Source organism: Sinocyclocheilus rhinocerous, unplaced genomic scaffold, assembly GCF_001515625.1.
Source record: "Sinocyclocheilus rhinocerous isolate Xijiao unplaced genomic scaffold, SAMN03320098_v1.1 scaffold1120, whole genome shotgun sequence".
NCBI lineage: Eukaryota > Metazoa > Chordata > Actinopteri > Cypriniformes > Cyprinidae > Sinocyclocheilus > Sinocyclocheilus rhinocerous.
In genome coordinates, this window is record NW_015666179.1 from 232,716 (window position 1) to 253,596 (window position 20,881).

Here is a 20,881-nt window from a genome sequence, read left to right on the forward strand (position 1 = left end):
AACCGAAAATTCAATTATAAACACCACAGCAAAAGGTTGCTAAAGCCAGTTGTCTTCTTCAACAACAGTAATTTGGTGCAGTTTGTGAGCTCCGGTCCCGTGATTGCTATGGAGCTGATGGGGGATGAGGCAGTGTCTACCTGGAGAAAAGTTCTAGGCCCGACTGATTCTGGTGTGGCACAAAAAGATGCAGCGAATAGTCTTAGAGGCCAGTTTGGTACCGATGGCACTAAGAATGCAGGACATGGGTCCGACTCGTTGGCATCTGCTGCACGGGTAACAAAAAAGCAACTGTCAATAGCAATTAATCGAGCCCACAATCTTCTGTTGATCAGATTTTTCCCAGTAATATGCTAATAAAGGCAAAGGAAATGACTGGTGATGTGTTTTTAATTACAACTATATAGGAGCTGGAGTTCTTCTTCCCTTCCACTACTGGTCACGGTCCCTCCAACACAGCAAAGTACTCAGACTGCACCTGCTCTATCATTAAACCTCATGCCATCTCAGAAGGTAAACCCACAACACACACTGACGATATACTCTATCTCTGTCTAATCAGGCATCTTTGAAATAACCTGCTATAGATGAGATATAGCATAGTTAATTATTTGCTATTTGTAATGTGCTGTTAGTAGTGTATTATTAACCCATCTCTGTTTATAAGTGCACATTATCATCAGAAGGACTATGACACTCCTGGTATGTCATACCCCATCATTCCTGTCCCAGATACTCACTCAGGCAATATTCTCTTAAATGCTGGTCCAGGAGTTCTGCTAATTCTCCAAAACCTTGCCATGCAACATGAGTGATTCTAGTGCCATTAGACCATATCATCTTGTTTCACTTCATACATGAAAGCAGCACATATTTGCTTTAGCCTCCATATTAACAGGTTACTGCTTTCACATTGCGCCATTAAGCAGCTTGGTGACGCATTTCAGAATTGTAGGTGCAACTGCCAGGGTTCCAACATTCTGGAAATATTAGAATTTTAAAGGGGTCCTATTATGCTCTTTTACAAAGTCTTGATTTTGTTTTGGGGGTGTACTAGAACAGGCTCTCATACTAGGTTGTTTTTACACATTTTACACATCATACACATTATTTTTCACATATTTTACATTATTACAACACCTCTCTCCCTTGTCTGGCATGAACGGCTCGAATAGTTTCTGTATCAAATGAAGGCCCGCCTTCTAAAATACAAAATGTGTTGTGATTGGTTAGCTGGGCCAGTGTGTGCTGTGATTAGTTAGCTGGGCCAGTGTGTGTTGTGATTGGCACCACTCGGCGCCTGGTCGGGAAATGTCATGCCCCTTACCATAGACACCTGCGAGCTTCAGTGTAAATATTGTATCAAATCAAATCAATTTGTGCGCGATTTAAACCCGGTTGATTGTAACCACTCTAAGTTTGTCTGCCTTGGGAAAGCTAGCATGTCACAAATCCCGGAAAATATGCGTTGTAGTCCAAACGAGTCGTTCATTGTAGGTTTTGAAAAATGATTTCTGTTAAATAAAATAGCTCCTTTTGAAGTGGACTTTGAGCTTTGTAACTTGGCAGATCTTTTTTTATGCAACATTACAGACTAACTGAAGTTGAAAAAGTGAAAAAGCATAATAGGACCCCTTGAAAACCAGACCTGGAAAAGTCATGAAAGTTTCTAAAATAATTATACAATTTTCTAATTATGGCTGTAAAATATGTTTGTCCTATATTTTGGCATATATATTTTCCATCTGGGAATGTTGCTTAAGTAGAGTGCCACACTTGCTCAGAAACCATTGTAATGACTGTTTTGTTGTGGTCTGTCTCTACAGAGCAAATTACTCTTCTGTCAATGACAGACATACAACCAAAAATTCCTGTTCAGTAAATCTGATTGAATGCAGACATATTTTTATATTTATGTTTATTAATTATGTTTATATTCTGTGCTTTGAAGTTTAAGTTATGTTCAGTGTAGATTCATGATCGTTTGCATTTAAAAGTGGTCTTTTGAAGACCAAGTAAATTAGACCAGACCAATGGAGAACTACTCTTTCAAAAAAACAATTTCTTCTCCAAAAAAGTCATCTTTTCAAAGTGACCCCAAAGTGGTGGATTTGGTGGAAGTGTAAAAACTCAGTTCTCATGAATGAAAGGAGCAATTTAGTTAGCGAAGGTGCTACTTCACAGTCATTTGGTCCTTTCGTGATTGTCTTATCCTTATGTAACTGTCTTCATTCCCTCCTGGCCTAGTGCTGTTTTGCTTGTTATATTTTGATGGGTATAAAACCTCCAAAGCCAGTGCGTACTCATAACCAAGCCTTCGCTCTGGATTTGTCCAAATCCATCTCCTGATCCCTGTTCATGGAGCATGCCGCCAGGGCACTGACCTGTGAAATCTTAAATCCTCTAGATAGGGCTGAGGTAGATATTTCACATAGTGGACGTGGACTAAGCAGGCCCCAAGTTGGTTTTGTACATTGCTGTGGGCTGATTAACCTGGAGGGAATGTTACACATAAACACACAGAGCCCCAACAACAGTTACAAGCACAAAAAATACATGCTTCTCACAGTTTTGACACACATGCTCTGTTGATTTTAAGGGTTTCAATCCTTCACTGATAACTTTGAATGTCCTTTTCATGTTGCATGTCTCACAGCCCCATCAAAATAACGTTCAAGAACATTCAGAAATGTCGGAATGTGTTGAAAAAAGAACACTGAATTTTAATTATCTCTTTTTGTTTCTACCAACATCATTTCCCCTGTTAGCATTGTGTCTCTTAGTCACCAAATTTTCCATCCAATCGTTCACCCACACTCATATTCCGACTACCAACCTCCTGCAGTGTGTCTGCTCTCTAGACCTCCAGCAAAAAAGTGCTGGCAACCAGTGATTTAAAGAGGATTGCAGCCCTGATTACCTTTTGATTGGAGATCTAGAGCCCACCAGGTTTGCAAAAGGAGTAAATAAAGTCCCCGCTGAGAGAGCTGCTACATGACTGTAATTAGACAGATTATGCGGCAGTCGATTTGTTTATTTTTTCAGGATAGTCATGTGGCTTGGTTCAACATAACTTTTGGATTATAGACTACAATAGCATGTTGTTAGCATCACTCAACTGTATTTTCACTCAAAACTATAGTTTCACTCTATGAAATATCACATTGCATAAGATTGGAATGTGTGATTGTATGTTTTCCATTTCTCGTCACAGGGCCGTCATCACCAACCCATGTAAATTTTGTCCTGTGCCCTAAGCAGCAGCACTGCTACAAACTAAAAACATACACAATATATTGTGTATTTTATTGTATTCTCTACAGTTTAAAAGTTTGGGGTTGGTAAGATTTTTTTTAATGTTCTTGAAGTCTTTTATGCTCACCAAGAATGCATTTATTTGATCAAATTTAGGTTACACTTTATTTCGATAGTCCACTTTAGACATTCTATTAACTATAAGTAACTAATAAAAATGGTAATATTATGAAGTATTATTAGAATTTAAAATAATTGTTTCTATTTTAATATATTTTAAAATGTATTTTATACCTGTGATGGCACAGCTTCAGTGTCAGGGATTCATCACAGTCACTGCAGTCACCAGCCAGGATAATCACCCGATCACAGTCACCTGAGTTCTAATCACCTGCACCTGCTGTCACCAATCAAGCCACACTACAACTACACACACATCACAGTCACTCACTGTCCGGTCTACCGTTCACCCCTATGGACTGTTCTGGACTCCCTATACGATATTCTCCTAGAAAGACTTACCTTCTGGTTCTCCTGCGATCCTCCAACGCCTCCTTGGAATCTGTTCCACGATCTACTATGAAACCGGAATAAGATACTCACCCTCAGAACTCAGATAAGAACCCTGGAATCATTCACTCTGTTGACACTCACCTGCCTTAACCTAACCCGTTCCACTCAGCCACATCTTGTATCAATAAACCATCCTGTCTTTCACTTACCCGTTGTGTCTGGCCTTACTTTATGACAATACCGTGATAAAAGCATTAGCAATTAATTGCAACATGAGAATTTGATACCGGCATATCCCTAGTGGACATCCTAATATGATTTGTTTACATAATAAGAGGCTAATAATGCCAAATCTGATTGGCCAACCGCTGCATGTGGTATTTGTGTTGGTTCTGCCATGTGTCACATCCTGTGACTTTGACTGATGTGATTGTTAAACCTGTAAGATGAATTGGCCATCAAACTCGCCCTGGAGGAGGGGCGGCACTGGCCTACAGGGGGCAAACCATCCGTTCACAGTCATTACCGACCACAAAAATCTCCAATACCTCAGAGAAGCCAAGAGACTTAACCCACACCAAGCCCGCTGGGCATTGTTCTTCACTCGGTTTCAGTTCACCATCACCTATTGTCCCGGGAATCGTAACAGTAAAGCCGACGCCCTCTCACGCATGCACTCCCCAGACACACCTTCCGATCCGGAGCCCATTCTCCCTCCAGCCTTGATTGTAAGCCCCATTCAATGGAACATCGACGAGGACATTCGAGCCGCCACTCTTACCGAACCTGCTCCGCCGGGAGGCCCAGAAGGGAAAACGTATCCTTTTTTTGAAATGAGTTTCGTTTGGTATAATTTGTATCTTAATTTTAATATGTTTTTTGTTGGTCAATAATTTACCTAAATAAACAAGAAGAAGAAATAAACGTTTGCGTTCAAGACCAAGCCCGCTACTGTCAGGGATTCATCACAGTCACTGCAGTCACCAGCCAGGATAATCACCCGATCACAGTCACCTGAGTTCTGATCACCCGCACCTGCTGTCACCAATCAAGCCACACTACAAATACACACACATCACAGTCACTCGCTGTCCGGTCTACCGTTCACCCCTATGGACTGTTCTGGACTCCCTATACGATATTCTCCTAGAAAGACTTACCTTCTGGTTCTCCCGCGATCCTCCAACGACTCCTTGGAAGCTGTTCCACGATCTCCCACGAAACCGGCATCAGACACTCACCCTCAGAACTCAGATAAGAACCCTGGAATCCTTCACTCTGTTGACACTCACCTGCCTTAACCTAACCCATTCCACTCAGCCACATCTTGTATCAATAAACCATCCTGTCTTTCACTTACCCGTTGTGTCTGGCCTTGCTTTATGACATTCAGCTGCTGATTCTTCAGAAATCATTCTAATATGCTGATTTGTTGCACTATTTCTATTAGACTATGCACTATTAGAACTATTTCTTATTATTATCAATGTTGCTGTCGGTTGAGCTGATTGATATTTGTGTGGAAACTGTGCTACATTTTTTTTTTCTCAGGATTCTTTGATGAAGAGAAAGTTTAAAAGAATAGCATTTATTCTGAAATATATATATATATTTGTAAAATTATAAGTGTCTTTACCGTCACTTTTGATCAATTTAATGCATCCTTGCTGAATAAAAATATTAATTTCTTTCAAAAAAAAAAAAGACCTACTGACCCCCATACTTTTGAACTGTAGTGTATACTGTGGAAAATTCGGAAAATTATGTCCCTTGTGACTTTGTTTTGTTATATGATGTAGCATGCATAATGACTGCATACTGTAGCTGTAGGTAAGCTAAAGGTCATGTTTCTATGAATTATCTGTGCCTGGTGTATACTCCAGCAAGCAGCATGCCATAATAAATGGATAATGATTTACTCCAACCTATTGTCCAGGGTTAGGGTCATATCACAGAGTTGTATTGCATTTTTACCAGCCAACTTTCTCTGTTCTTTTAATGATCAACCTAGTATGCGGTGTAAAGTGAGTTTCTCTAGATGGTTAATGTTGTCATCAAGGTCATGATACTTTCAGTGTGAAATGGCTTAAACTTTGGGCACCGCTCATTAATGTATTTTGAGATTCACACTATATGGTCCAAAATCTATAATGCTAAAGTTAGTTGTAGCTGGAAGCATCTGTAAAAGTACAGCCTGTTGATATTAGATATTCAAAGCAGATTTGACTTCTTTTCAAAACTATTGGCCAAAGTCACTTTAACAATATAAAGGTTTAACCATTTTTAAATGTTCTCCAATGAGTCCTTTTTTTTTTAAACTGAAATGTCTTCGCTAATAGAAAAGCAGTGTGATTTGTTTTGAACTAGCTCATGACTGAAATAGACAAATGTGTTGCCAGGCAGCGCTGATACCATTGCCTAGCAACAGGGCAGATTGTGTCTGGAAGCTGCTGTCAGAATTGGAACCTTTAGGGTCACCAGTGGTGCCGAGGGAGGGTTAGGGATGTGTGAAGATGTAATTTATGTGACAAAAGAAAATTCTCTAGGGCAGTTATACAGTGCATGATCTGGAAATGATCTGTCATATGGCGTTTACGCTCTATGTGATACCACATTTAAATATGGAAACGTTAAACAGGTTTGTTTGTCCTTGCCCTTTTCAGCTATTGAAGTACGACTGAAATCACATTTAATTTGTGCTGTGTAGTATATTTGTCCTTTCTCTTAAAGATATGAGAGAAAAAACACTGCAAATTTAATTGCTTTGTGTCAAAGCTGTGAACTTATATAACGGCATTGCAATTGAATTGTGGGCCAAACAAATTCAATTAAAAAGTAATATTGCCTGAAACATGTTACATGCACTGATTGATTGAATATGTGCTTTAGAAACATAATGCACGGTTCGTTTGGTACTGAAATTGAAACCACAAACCAGTAAATCAGTGCTAATGGATACATTCCCCGCTGTGCCCTTTATTAATAAAAATCTCTCAGCACTCAGTCCAAAGGAGCAGACTTAGAGATGTGCTCTCGTGTTATTGAGATCAAAGTCTCTCCTTTGAAATCACTCCTTCATGATCTTGTGAACCGTTTGTTGGCCTGATCATATCGGTGAAACAGAAGGTCAAAAGTCTTACTTGCCACTTAACTGATGCAGCCAATGCAACATACAGTTGTTTAACTACAGGGACAGTCACCTTAGAGCAAGGGCACATACTGTAGTTTATAGAACAGGATCACATGAGTTCCTAGGTCACTGCTACTTGCTATTGAACTTGAAACCTTTGTGTTAGCATCTCAAATCATATGCATCGTCCATCTAATGATTAGTCTGATCTTAGAAGTGCAAGATATTTCCAAAAGCATGTGAATATACCCTGCACTATACTTTGCTGGACCCAAAAAACGTAATATATACATCCACTGTACCCTATATGAGGAGAATGATTTAAAATACTGAAAATTAGTCTTGTTGTGTGGTTCATTCTTACAATTACCGTTCTATATATGATTTAGAGAGATATTTGTAAAATGTAAGATTGCATTCAAGCCAGTTAGTTTTAAATGAGCATCTTTCATTTGAAATGTTTTTTTTTTTTTTTCAGTGTTTACGGGAAAGATCCTTAAGTCAATTATAGAAAATGGATTTGAGATATCTGCCCTACAAATGGTATGTATTTTAGTTGCCTAGTAAAGTTGAACGTTACAATTGGATGAAGCTTACATATAACATCAATACTTTTATTAACAATCAAACAAGTATGTTCAAATAATAAAGTTAAAATAATTACTTTTTTTAAAGAAAGATATGCACATTTTATGGATATTAGACCACCTTTCTTTAAAAGAACAAATGATCAAACTAATAGCAAGCTAAGAGAAGTAAAAATACTCTATCTATGAACCAAGGGCAAACACAGTTATGTTCTCCCTTTGATGTAACTTGACCCCGTCATCGACCATGCAATCTGTGACCAGATCAGTAGCCTCCCACATCTCCAAATGAGTCCTCTGCTGACCAATTACAGGGCTGCAGCTTTGTCACATGACCCGGCTAAAAATAGTGTACAGAGGATGCCCCTGGGCTAGAGCAGATCAATGAAGGTTTTTTTACTATTAGAAAGAGCTGTCCAGAGCTGACTTGGTGGTTTATAAAAAGAATATCAGACAGAGATAATGGTGTGTTGGAATTGGCTTGGAGATTTTATCTCTAGTGTGTTGGATAACCCACTTAAATGGGTCATTTTCCAGTCATAAACGATTAACACATTGATTTTGTTTGTGAAAATAAAAATTCTTATTGTTTTGTCCTTAATGATGAAATCATATTATATATTATGTTGTCATATAATGTTACATCTTGATTTTTACTATATTTACTCATTTATACAAGTAATAATGTCCCTGTAAGTGTTCAGTTTGTTTTTATTCAGTAATCAAATTTTGACTTGGTTTTCCGTTATTACAGTTCAACATGGATCGAGTGAATGCTGAGGAGTTTTTAGAGGTTTATAAAGGGGTTGTAGCCGAGTACACTGTAAGTATATGTTGCTGCACTCTCTTCTCTGATTTCAATTGGTCCACTAAGAAAAACATGTACCCACTTATGTGTCTTTAATTACTATGTACTAACATTTAAATTAATAATTTGATACAGTGCCCTTAGATACTTGTTGATAGTACGACTAAACCTGTACCTAACCTTAACCGTATCCCAACTCAGCAGCAGCAAAAGTGTTTTGCAATAACACATGAATACAGTAAGTACATTCATTGTACCTTGATGTAAGTGGATAAGTAGTTCAAGACACCCAATATAAAGTGGGCCAAAAGTATTAATAAACCCCTTACTTGTTATGGCTACTATATAGTATAGTCAGTACAGGGGTCCATACAAAGAAGTTCCGTTTCTCCCTTTTCTATCTCACATGTGATTCCAGTTATGTTTAATTATTCATTTAGAGAAGAAGGTGTAGTCACCAAAGCATTAAGTGCTATGTCGTAACTGCATGTGCACCTGTCTCCTGCAAACCTCTCTATAAAGGCACAGACGGGGCATATAAATATATATGAATACTCACCTTATGGCAGTTTCCCTGTTCTGAGCACAGTGTTACGTCACAGTACATGGAATTTTGGTTCACTGGAACAACCTTCACATTCCTGTTGGCTATTAAGCATCAATAAATTGCTTTCTTGTCTTTAAATTTTAGCCGAATAGCAATCATTTATTCTGATAACGTCTGCACAAGTCTTTTAGACCAAATATAAGCCATTTTCGGTTCAGGGTCATTGAAGCCAGAGGCTATTTTGGAGTACAGGACCTTGTCTGTTGCCATGCAGACTCTTCAACATATTGATTGCCTCACCTTCACCAAAACACAAGCCTGCACACTGCAGGTGCAAAGTGCCCATGAAACACTTGCACTGAGCTTGCCACTATTTTTAAGCCATAACAGTGCAAGTATGCAAATTGACAGAGTGAGAACTAATGATGGTGTTCTGCAAAAATACATTATTAATTGTCTTACTCTGGCTGCTGGAACAAAGTGCACCAGTGCCAAGCAGATCTTATCGTGATACTTTACAGTTCAGTACAAAGAGTAATTCCACAAGTCTTTTTTTCCCCTTCTTCAAGTCATTTTTCTCTCTTCAAAGATGGCTTTTAGACCTTGTGAAGTTTCGGTGGAATTATAATATAGTGAACAGTGAACTTTTGCAACATTTTTCCATATCATCACTCAGTGACTCATCCTCTTATTATGTAAAATGTGGCAAAGCCTTTGGTAATAATTTTATAGTAACCTAAAATATAATACTGACTAAGCATAAACCTTGTAAGACCATAAAAGGAATTGCATTCAAATACTCAGAATCAGATATACATTCCCTGTTATCATTGCATCATGTCATTGTCATTTCATTGTAACAGCACTGCTCATATTGGGTCACAGAGGTTGTGGTTACATGCACACTGATATTTCGGGTAAAATGGGGAAGCTCTTTAACTCCTCTAACTTCATTGTTTAACGATAAACTACATGGTTTCATAAAGAACCTTTCTATTGCACAAAATGTACTTTATTGTGGAAAAAGTTTCTTTAGATTATTAAAATGTTCCTCACACTAAGAAAAAATGGTTCTTTTTAGGACTGAAAGGTTCTTTGGGGATCCCAAAATTGTTCTTCCATGGCATTGCTGTGAAAACCCCCTTTGTGGAACCTTTATTTTTAAGAGTTACTCATACAGGTCACAAATGGTTTATGATGGTAATTTAGTGGGTATGTAGTGTTTGCAGCTTTTGTTTTGTATGTCATAAATGTTTGATTTTGAAATATTTTTTGTGTGTAGTCACAAAAAGGAACAGGTTCATCTTAAAGCCTTCATGAATCATGTCTTTGAGATGCAAAAATGGTTAAAAACTGACAATTTTTAAAAAAACTTCCTCAGTGCTATTATTCTTTTTGAAATCTAAAACTAAAAGCTGCCGTTGTGGACACCGTAACTGTATGTGAAAGTGGCTCATGGGCTGTTTAGTGGTCTGTGCTTAGTGGGCACTTCACATTCACCCCAGAATTCTAATACCCCACAAAGTTATACAGACCCAACACAGAGGCCAACTCATCAAATCAGATTAACAGAGAATGAGAACTAGTCTTGTTGGTTAATAACCTGTTCCAAGAACAATAGCAATAATTGTTTGGTTTGACATCCTTTAATTTATATATTTATTAAGAGGCACACAGGTAACTTGAGTCCTCCTGCTGCTCCAATGTCTTCCCAAGGTCTGTTCAGATAATAAGCTCTTTCATTGGTACAGGCACCGCAGGTAGACCGAGGGAAATCGTTAACTCTTGACTGCTTGTGTTGCAGAATGTGGTGGATGAACTTTGTTCCGGACCTTGCATGGCCCTGGAGATCCATGCTGCTGATTCACCCAGAACCTTTCGGGAGTTCTGTGGACCTGCAGACCCTGTATGGGTTCAACAAGATGGTTCAATCTTGTTATAATGTGTACTTATTTCCTTGGGGGTTCCCAAAACAAAGTTTAAATTATGTGTTTAGTTATGTTTATACCCAAAAGCTTAGCATTAATATTTTCAGTTCTCTATTTATATACTGTATGTATATGAGCTTACAACCTCATTGTCATTTCAAGGTTTTATGAAAGGTATAACAGAAACTTAATGGTCCTTCAGTCTCTTGGACTCAGTGAAGAACCTTTCGGGAGGGAGTTCTGTGGACCTGCAGACCCTGTAAGTAACAAGATGGTTCAATCTTGTTATAATGTGTACTTATTTCCTTGGGGGTTCCCAAAACAAAGTTTAAATTATGTGTTTAGTTATGTTTATACCCAAAAGCTTAGCATTAATATTTTCAGTTCTCTATTTATATACTGTATGTATATGAGCTTACAACCTCATTGTCATTTCAAGGTTTTATGAAAGGTATAACAGAAACTTAATGGTCCTTCAGTCTCTTGGACTCAGTGACCTCTTTTACCTTATGTATCTTGTAATCTGTAGCGCTCTAAAGGCATATCATCTGTACTCCCCGGGTAAAAACCTGCTTTGTGTCTGCATCAGACAGTCGAAATGTACACCACCATGAAGGTTTCGTCTTGTATGAAAGATTAGTCCGCCAACTCATGTTGCATGACGACTGTTTCCGCTCTAGGTGGCCACCATTCTGCCAGCAGATTTCTACTACTGCCAGAGATAACTTGAAAATTGCATGTACCAGTCATGATGAACCATTAGATAAGAATTACGATCCCTGCACCTTGGAGTCCTTGGTCTGGGATTTATCGGCCTTATGCACAGTACTAAAAGGTTTGATAATAATGTGGACTTTGTCATTTTCAGTGTGGCGCTCCCTTATGGTCCAGTTGGTTTCCTGTGATGGTTAAGACAGTGGACTAAAGGCTCTAGAGTTTAGTCTTTCGGTTAAGGACCCGATGAAATTAAAATTAGAGCATTGTTGACTTTTAGTCTATGTTTCTTAGCTTTTAGGTTTTGTATATGTACTCATTGAGTTTTAAAAATTAAAGGTATAGTTCACCCAAAAATTTAAATTCTGTCATTAATTACTCACCCTCATGTCGTTCCAAACCCGTAAGACCTTCGTTTATTTTCGGAATACAAATTAAGATATTTTTGATGAAATCCGAGAGCTTTCTGACCCTGCATAGACAGCAATGGAACTACCAGATTCAAGACCCAAAAAGGACTTCTTTAAAATAGGCTATGTGACATCAGTGGTTCAACCTTTATTTTATTAAGTTACAAGAATAATTTTTGTGAGCAAAGAAAACAAAAATAAAAAAAAATCTTCGACACGCGTTCACGAGAGTACCACGCATGCGTGTGGTGCTGCTGACATTGGAGCCGGCATTCTGACGTAGAACCCGGATGCGCTGCGCCTTGTTTGCAAGCAGAGGAATGCACATGTATGCGTTGCGGTACTGTTGTGAATGCGTGTCGAAGACTGACACGGAAGAGAAGAAATTGTTGAATAAAGTCGTTATTTTTGTTTTCTTTGCACACAAAAAGTATTCTGGTAGCATTTTTGGGTGAAGTATCCCTTTAACAAAATGATCTCTTAGCAGATATACACATTTAAAATGCAATAAATTATTAAAATAAAATTAAAATATAAGCATTTTTAATTCAAGTTGTAAATAATTAAATAAAATAATTAATAATAATAATACATATTACATTTTATAATGAAATATACAATTAATAACAATTTGTCTTCCAGAATAAACTTACTCCAGAATAAAGAGGTATATCAACATTTTTGTGTGATAAAATGCTCTTTAGAATCAGAATTCCTGCCTCTAATTAGCAATGGAAAGTAGCAAATCATGGTTAATGTCTGTGACATAAGCTGAAGGCAAGCTCTTTAATATGTGCCATCACAAATAGCTGATTCAATGCAAAATATAACACCCATCAAAAGGCAGTGCATTGATTTGGAATGATTAAACTGACTGGAACTAACTGCATTAAATGGTTTTAACACACACCTTCCAATGAATCAGCTTGCTTACTTCCCACTTAGGTTTAGGAGTAAGGAGTAGAGGTGGACCTACGTTTTTTTTTTTAAATGTTATGTTTTCAAACAAATCGTACAAATTTCATACAAATTCGCCACCTCGTAAAACAGTTACGAGATCGGATTGGACCTCCAGCAAACTGTCGTGCTGTTAGTGCTTTATTACTCAAGAGGGGTGATATGACATGAAATGTTTCTATTGACAAAATTTTTCACAGTTTATGCCTTGCACAAGTTGATTCTCACCCGCTAGATATTTGTGTTCTTTGACACAAAAGGCTTTGATATGCAAAACATGGCTGCAGTGCTGTGACCTTTACAAGGTCAAACTGGATTGCTCAAACATGGGTTCCGGAAAGAACTCCACACTTCTCATTTGATAACCCCACCCTGAGTCCTCCCCACCCTCTCTTCCACACACACTCACATGGCACAGAGGGAAAGAGAGAGAGAGAGCGTGAGAGTGTGTGGTTGGTTTTTAAACACTCTGACAGGCTGTATATCAGCATTGTCTGGTCACAAAAGCAATACTTAATTATTTTATATCTCACGAGTTCTTTTAACTCAAGCTCTTTATTTTGACATGTTCTCCTGCTTTCCCCCTCCTTTTGTGCTGGATCTGTGGCTGCATGTCTGTGGTTTATAAACACTGCCAGTATTATGTGTAAAACTGTTATTATGTGTGTTTTGGGGAGATAGACTGGTCTAGATATTGTACCGTAAACACTGTGTATAAATGAGGGGTTACCACCTATTACTTTCCATTCACTGAATCATACTAAACACATATACAACACCACAGTGTGCTGAACCGCCTTTTACATCCATTTATACATTTATAAAGCTTTGTAGTAGTGTTTAGACTGAATTCAGTCATTTATGCTAAATTGTAGCACAGCTAATAACAGGGTATGTACATACTGTATCTTGTTGCCTTTTTATTTAAAGTACGTTATAGTGTTATTCTAATATTATTTATATACTATTATAGTATTTATAAATTTTTTTAATGATCTTTTTCATTTTAGTTTAAGATTTTGTTATGTGCTTTTGTCATTTTATTAGTTGGTCAAATTTAGCTTTAATTTATTTTTATTTCAGTTTTAGTAATTGTACTAAAACTTATTTACTCAAACTTTAAAGTTATTTGTCAAGACCTTGTTTTTAAAATTTAGTTTTAATTTTAAGTTTATCATTTAGTATTTCTATTTTATTTCAGCTTTATTTCAATTAAAGAAAATTATTTTAAGTTTTCATTTAGTTTCAATTCATTGTTTTATTTTTAGCTTTAGTTAATACCAATAATAACAACGCTGGTACACGAGAAAGAGGACAGGAAATGGGGGGTGTCATCATGCTATGACTCGAGCTGTATTTCAACACATCTTGCCTACATAAGAGTGTTACAGCTCTATTTTTGAGCTAGCATACTAACTGCAAGGCCTTTATTCTGAACTGCTCCAACCTGAACAGTCATTCCAGTGTGCTTCATTCTTAAATCAGTGAATGTTCATGCAATAAATGTTTGCTAGAAAAATTGTTTTGTTGATGACCAAATTATTTCAGATTGATGGCAAAATAAAATAGCTAGAGTAGCTACAGAGAGTCCGTCAACTGAAGGTGCGTCATCACAGCTCCCAGTGTAGACAGCTCTATTGATTGTAATGGAAGAAATCTTATGATTACATGCATCTAATGTCGACACACCCTAACTAACTTTTTTTTAAAGAAAAAGTTGCATGCAGTTTTGTTTGTTGTTGTCACCTAGACTACAGTGACATGTTTGCATTCATGCTTTCTGTCTGTAATAAACCTTGTAAAAAAAAATGTATTAGGCTAGTTTAACAGTCCTTAAGATAATATTGCCGATAACATTAAAGGCCAAACCAAAATACAAAGCCGGATATTAGGATAAACCATTAACACTTTGAGACTCCAGGATTGTGTGAACAAAGAAAGGGGAGAAATATTTTCAGCATTGTTTGTGAAGGATTAGTTGTAGTTCATAAAGAGAGGATAATACTCTTCATCACTGTTTGAGTCTGAAGGCAGGCGTGTTTTTCTTTCATTTCAGCCGAAAGTTTCAAAATCCTGTACAAACACAAAGATTCCATTAATTCAAGTTGACCAATGTTGGAATGTGTAAAGTTTTGTGAGATCTTGACAGAGCATCATAAAGTTTCCTGAGCGCAAGTCGGCTTCTTATGACATCTTCTGCAGAGTTGGGAGATGCGTATGGTAGATTTTAGGAGGAGAGGTCAGTGTTTGATGACGTGGTTAGTTAGTCTAGATTCAGCATGCTTCACTAACCACTCTTGCCTGGTGACCTCCAGTGGTTTTCCCACTGCTGAACACACTTTAGTATCATGTAAAGCCTTACCAAATAGTGAAATGGGAAGGTCCATGAGAATAGCCTTGAAAAGTTTATTTTTGATTTAGAGAAAGACTGTATCAGGGAGCAGTGGCACAGCATGATCCATCATATGGTGGAAAACAAGAAACAGAAGTAAGAACATTATGCCAGCAACATACCTGAAGATACATGCTTCATTTGGCAGAATTTAGCACATATTGAACCTCTTTGTGTCCTAGTGTAGCACCAGTCCATATCAGTACCATATCATTTATTGACTGATATTAGAGATTTAAAATTATTGGTGTTGGTCGATATTGGATATTTAATTGTTCATTTCTCTATTCTTACATTAATTTGCCATCATCTAACGCTCACTTAAAGCTGGAGTATGCAGTTTCTGCACTGTTAGTGTCAACAGAGCAGAATTTCAAAAATCAAGCATATTTTCAAACAACCTTTCGTACGTCACTCCCAGTTCGAACATTGCTAACAAAACTCTTATGGGTCTATAAAAATGAAGGCATGTCTTAACCGTTAAAAGTAGGCTACTTTCAATTTATGGTCCAACTTATTAGAAATACTTTTAACTTGAAGTTTAGCTTACCTGTCAAGAAGAAACTCTGCAAGTACATTGGCTCGACTGAAACCCAAACATTCCTACATTGTTTTACCCCATTGTCTGTCTCTGTATATTTGGCAAAAAGACTTGCCAAAATACACAAAGAATTTTGGCTTGCACTTCTGTAATGAAAAAAGACAGGCAGGTATAGGCCACCCTATCATTTAATTCAGACCGAATATAATGACTGGATGAAGATGTTATAGTCCTGAGACTTCTACAGAAGATTTTTTTTTAATTATAACACTTTAATTATTGATTGCTATCGGGATGTGAAGAGATTTTCAACCAGTATAGCAAAAATGTTTATGAAAAACATTGCCTATCCTAACTTTAAAGTTGGTTTTTAAAAACACTAATAATTTAATCACACTGTTAAATGTAATCTTTAGCAAATCTCAAAATGAATATCCATTTTTCTTATTGTACATTGTTTTTGGGATGTCTAAATCAACTTGTAGCATTTAAAATGACTAAAAAAATTGTGTTTAATTTTTGATGAATTTGGATAAAATAGTGTAGAATTGTATTATTGGCCATTTATTAATTCATTCCATTAATTAATCAGCCATAATTTTTTTATACTGGTGCATCCCTAATAACGTAGTTTGTATGCTACAAATAATTTGGATAAATCTGACTATTATAGTGAGACACCATCCTTTCCGCACCCTACGGGATTTTACACTAGCCATAAATCAGACTTTGCCCCCAGCTTTGGTCATTTTCATTGTCACCATCTCGTTTTGAGAGCAGTCTCACTACTAGGTACATGTTAAGGTATTTTTTGCCAATATTTTTTTTCAAGGATGTGTTTTCCAAACACTGTTTTCTCCTCTATTTGTAAAGTAGTGTTGCTGGTTTTCAGGAATTATATCAGTTGTGGAACACTGTGCTTCTTTCCAGTGCCTTGATGTTACAGATCACTTTATCAAGTTGATAGAAGTGAAGAAGAGCAAGGGGATATGCGTGACAGTAGTGAAAAATTCATAATGATGGATCTTGTTGGCATTAAGATCTCCACTCAAGTCACGTTTTGAGAGTTTTTGCCTTTCTTATTCCAGCTTGTTATGATAGTATTGTTCAGTGTAACCAGATTCTCTGACTTAAGTGTATGTGTACACAAGGAAATGGTGTCTTTCTAGACAAAACTTCCTTGAACAAGTTACAAGGTTGTGTCTAAATGTGTGAAATTGTATTCTACTGTTTTATTAGAACAGACCAACAGAATAAATTCACTGGTTCCTGTGTAAATACCTGCTGTTATTGTCTGCCTTTCTGCATTAATTTACATTCTGTATGTGTCTGTTTGAACTTGATAAGGTTCAAGGCTGACTTTTGTCCAAGGTTGTACAGAAGAAACTAGCCATTTGTTTTCTGTGTGAGAATGCACCGAGGTCCTGTTCTCTTAGTTGTGTTTAAGTCTCATATGGTGTTGGAGTTCATGAATAATGTATTGTGCCGTCAGATCGTATCAACTGACAAAGTTCAACTGAATGCCTGTCAATGACTGACTGGCTTTCAGCTCCAGATGCCAAAATACCGTAACAGAACCTCCACCTGGAAACGAAGGTAACTTACTTGTAACATAGTAAACCTATACAGTGGGAATGTAACTGTGCCCGATTTGTCACAGACAATGGTGATAAGATAAAGGATTAGATGTTTGGACACAGTGTTTGTGCTTTAGACGAGAGAACATGCTCCTATAGAGCATTTTGTGTATTCATGTCCTCCAGTCGTATCAAAAGTAAACACAATGGTATATGGAGGCAGAATTATGTCTTTAATACAGCACTACAGTGTAAAGCCCCGTTCACACCAAGAACGATAACTATAAAGATAACTATAAAGATAACGATATTAGCGTCCACACCAGCGAACGATATCGTCTGTTTGTTCTAAGCGCACATGCGTCTGCCGCTTTAAATTCTTGAGCTCGTTACAGCAGGATGGATTCTGATTGGCTGTCAGTGTTTTATCGTTCATCAGCTGGAAAAAAATAGTTTTGAAAGTGAGTTCCTCTGTATCGTTATAGTTGTGGAGTGAACTATGCTATTCTTTAGTATTGAGAACGATTTTTAGAACTATATCTTTATCGTTATCTTTATAGTTATCGTGCTTGGTGTGAACGGGCCTTAAGGTCAAGTGTGTGAATTATTTTTGAATGCCCTGAGTTCAGTTTTATAGGATGTTAGTAATCTGGTGTGCTTGTTCTAGTATGGCTCTGTGTTAGTCAAGGTCTGTGTTGCCTTCTACTCCGAGAAACAAAGCACAGTTGACACTGTTGTCTCACGTGTCTTCTGTACAGTCTTGTTAGATCTGTCTGTGAGAAATTTGATGGGCCAACATGTCATAGCCTGCAACTAAAGAGCAAAGGCAATTAGTAACAATGAGGTTTTTCCTGGATTAGTGTATTTGACAAGGCACGAGTCACTCAAGTACAAATAACTGAATGTGCTGTAGCTGGTTCTCTAATGTTCAGGCAAAATGCTGTTCAGAAGTGTTTCTAGTAAGAGCAGTTGCTTTTTACTAACGTTCAATAGTTTGGGGGTCTCTAAGACTTCTGTGAAAGCAAAGCTGAATTTTCAGCAGCAATTTCTCCAGTCTTCAGTGTCACATGATCCTTCAGAAATCATTCTGATAGGCTGATTTGGTGCTCAAGAAACATTTTGTATTATTATCAATGTTGAAAACTGTTGTGCTGCTTAATATTTTTGTGGAAAACTTGATACATGTTTTTCAGGATTCTTTTGAAGAACAGCATTTATTTGAAGAAGAAATCTTTTGTAACTTATAAAAGTCTTTAATGTCACTTTGATCAATTTAATGTCTTAATTTCTTTTTTAAAAAAAAGTACTGTCCCAAACTTTTGAGCGGTAGTGTTTTTACATAGGCAGAGTCCCACGCTTTTATCCTAAATTGTGTTTAACTCTTGCAGAAAAGCATTATTTCTCCGGCTGGTCCAGCTGATGTGCATTCAAGAGTACATAAATAGGTTATGCCTCTATGAAAAATATAATTGGTTCTTTTAACTGTAAGGTTTTGAATATTATGATGTATCCCATTTGTTTTACACCTTGTCTCTGTACATAGTGCATTGAACTATTTTATTTCAAAAGATTAAGGAAAATTAGACTTTTCATAAATTAGCCATCAATTTCTGACCTGGCCAAAGAATATACTATAAAATAAGTTCTTACCCATATTTAAAAATGTATGCTTGTCATAATGTATATTTTAATTGGAATTATAATTGAATTTTTCAATTATATCTCCTGCTTGATATTTTGTTTCATAAGTATTATAAGTGGCTTATGGCAGAATAAATAGCTCTCTAACGGTATCTGCCCGTGTACATTTCCTGCTGTAAACCAAGGAAATGAATAGGTTATTCAATCAATCAGGGTTTAATTGTGATGTTGTTTGGTGCTGAGGGCTAGCATGTGTCAGTGCTGTAAGCATGTGGCCATAAAGGCAGGGTCGTGGAGACCTGTAGTTACCATGGCGGTGCTCCCTTAGGAAGCTCCAGTGTCGTCCCACAGCATCGATTGCTGCTTAATTAAGGCCCTCTTACATCAGAGCGGCACCAGTCACAGGGAGTGAGTGAGCCATGTGACCGGGACTGAACTGGAACTGCCTCGTACAATCTGCCCATCATCTGCCACCAAATTAGCTCAGAGCTACTCCGTCTGTTTCCTAATGATAGGAAAGCCTGTTTTGGTTTGTTGTTGATCATTTTGCTTGTTGAAAATTTCATCATTGGCAAAGAAATAGTTTCTATCACCTCATAAACTTTTTGTCCGACATTCACTCTAGCTTAGCACTGTAGCCTTTGTTGTCATGCCTTAAAGTGTGCTCAAAATAGCAAAATTCTGAGGGGCAAAAAGGTTCATTGACACAAAAGTCACTTTCAAACCAAGCAGCTTTCTATTGGTCAATTCAGCTAATTTGAGTGACCAACTTGAACCCACTGCAAAATCTGCATAGGGACATCTTTCGCCCTCACACGAAACTCCCAGTCACATGAATTCCTGTTGAAATGCCTGGATTTCGCTGGATTTTCGAAAATTGCAGAAGAACGGTAAATGCGACTGACCTTAAAACAAATGGTGACTTTGTTCCTTGCCATTTACCTGATGCTTCTTATTTAAATGACTTCCAAGTATGCTAATTACATGGACAATTCCCTTGCCACCACCTGTGGTGAACTGTTTTGTTCGAGGGCATGTTGGTGAAAGCAAAATTGTGACGTCATTAATTCTCAAGGTCCTACATCACTCATTTGGGACTAAAGGTTTACCATCAGTTTTTCACTTAAACTAAAACTTAATATCTCAGAAAACCCTGTTATATGCCTAAACCAAATCTATTTTATGCTATTTTACATGAGGTTTGGTATTTTAAACCATGTGGTGAGACAGGCCTTGGTTTGAAATGTACAATTGTTGGTGATTGGTCTAGAAAGGCCCATCTTGGCATGGTTGGGATTACAAAAGGACCTCTTAAATGAAACAAATCTGTTGCTCGTTAATTATCATAGACACAAAGCAGATTAGCACATTTCACTATTTTAATAGCTGGGAAGTGAGAGCCTTCTGTGAAGGAGATACTGCAACCTCATTTGATAACCATGGCTGTTTTTACAGGTAAGAGGTGGCATTGACGTGCACCGTAAACTAAAAGATGCTGACCTTGTGGCCAGCTTCAGTGTCAGCTAAATGTCTGAGACTACACTAAAAATCTTATATTTACAATCTAATTTACACTACTGTTTAGATTTTGGGGGGAATTTTTTTTCTTATGGTCTCCAAGGTTGCTTTTTTTAACAAAAGTACAGTATATTTAAAATACAGTATGATAGAAATAAAACATTTAAAGGAGACATATTATGCCCCTTTTTACAATATGTAATATAAGTCTCTGGTGTCCCCAGAATGTGTCTGTGACGTTTCAGCTCAAAATACTCCACAGATCATTTATTATATCATTTTGAAAATGCCTATTTTGAGTGGAAGCAGAAACACGCTGTTTTTCGGGCCTGTCTCTTTAAATGCAAATGAGCTGCTGCTCAC

The 20,881-nt window shown here is 37.3% G+C and overlaps 1 protein-coding gene across 3 annotated transcripts in view; it reads left to right on the forward strand.

Annotated features, from left to right (window-relative positions):
- The window catches only part of LOC107732015 (nucleoside diphosphate kinase 7-like), a 40,016-nt gene that overhangs the window by 11,354 nt on the left and 7,781 nt on the right, over positions 1-20,881 (forward strand). Inside the window, exons 7-10 of one of the 3 annotated variants that reach the window (XM_016543243.1) lie at positions 408-513; positions 7,377-7,441; positions 8,240-8,308; positions 10,645-10,746. In XM_016543243.1, the coding sequence (XP_016398729.1) occupies positions 408-513; positions 7,377-7,441; positions 8,240-8,308; positions 10,645-10,746 (342 nt within the window). The remainder of the gene's footprint in view (positions 1-407; positions 514-7,376; positions 7,442-8,239; positions 8,309-10,644; positions 10,747-20,881) is intronic. The other 2 variants (XM_016543240.1, XM_016543242.1) reach the window with 2 other exon arrangements.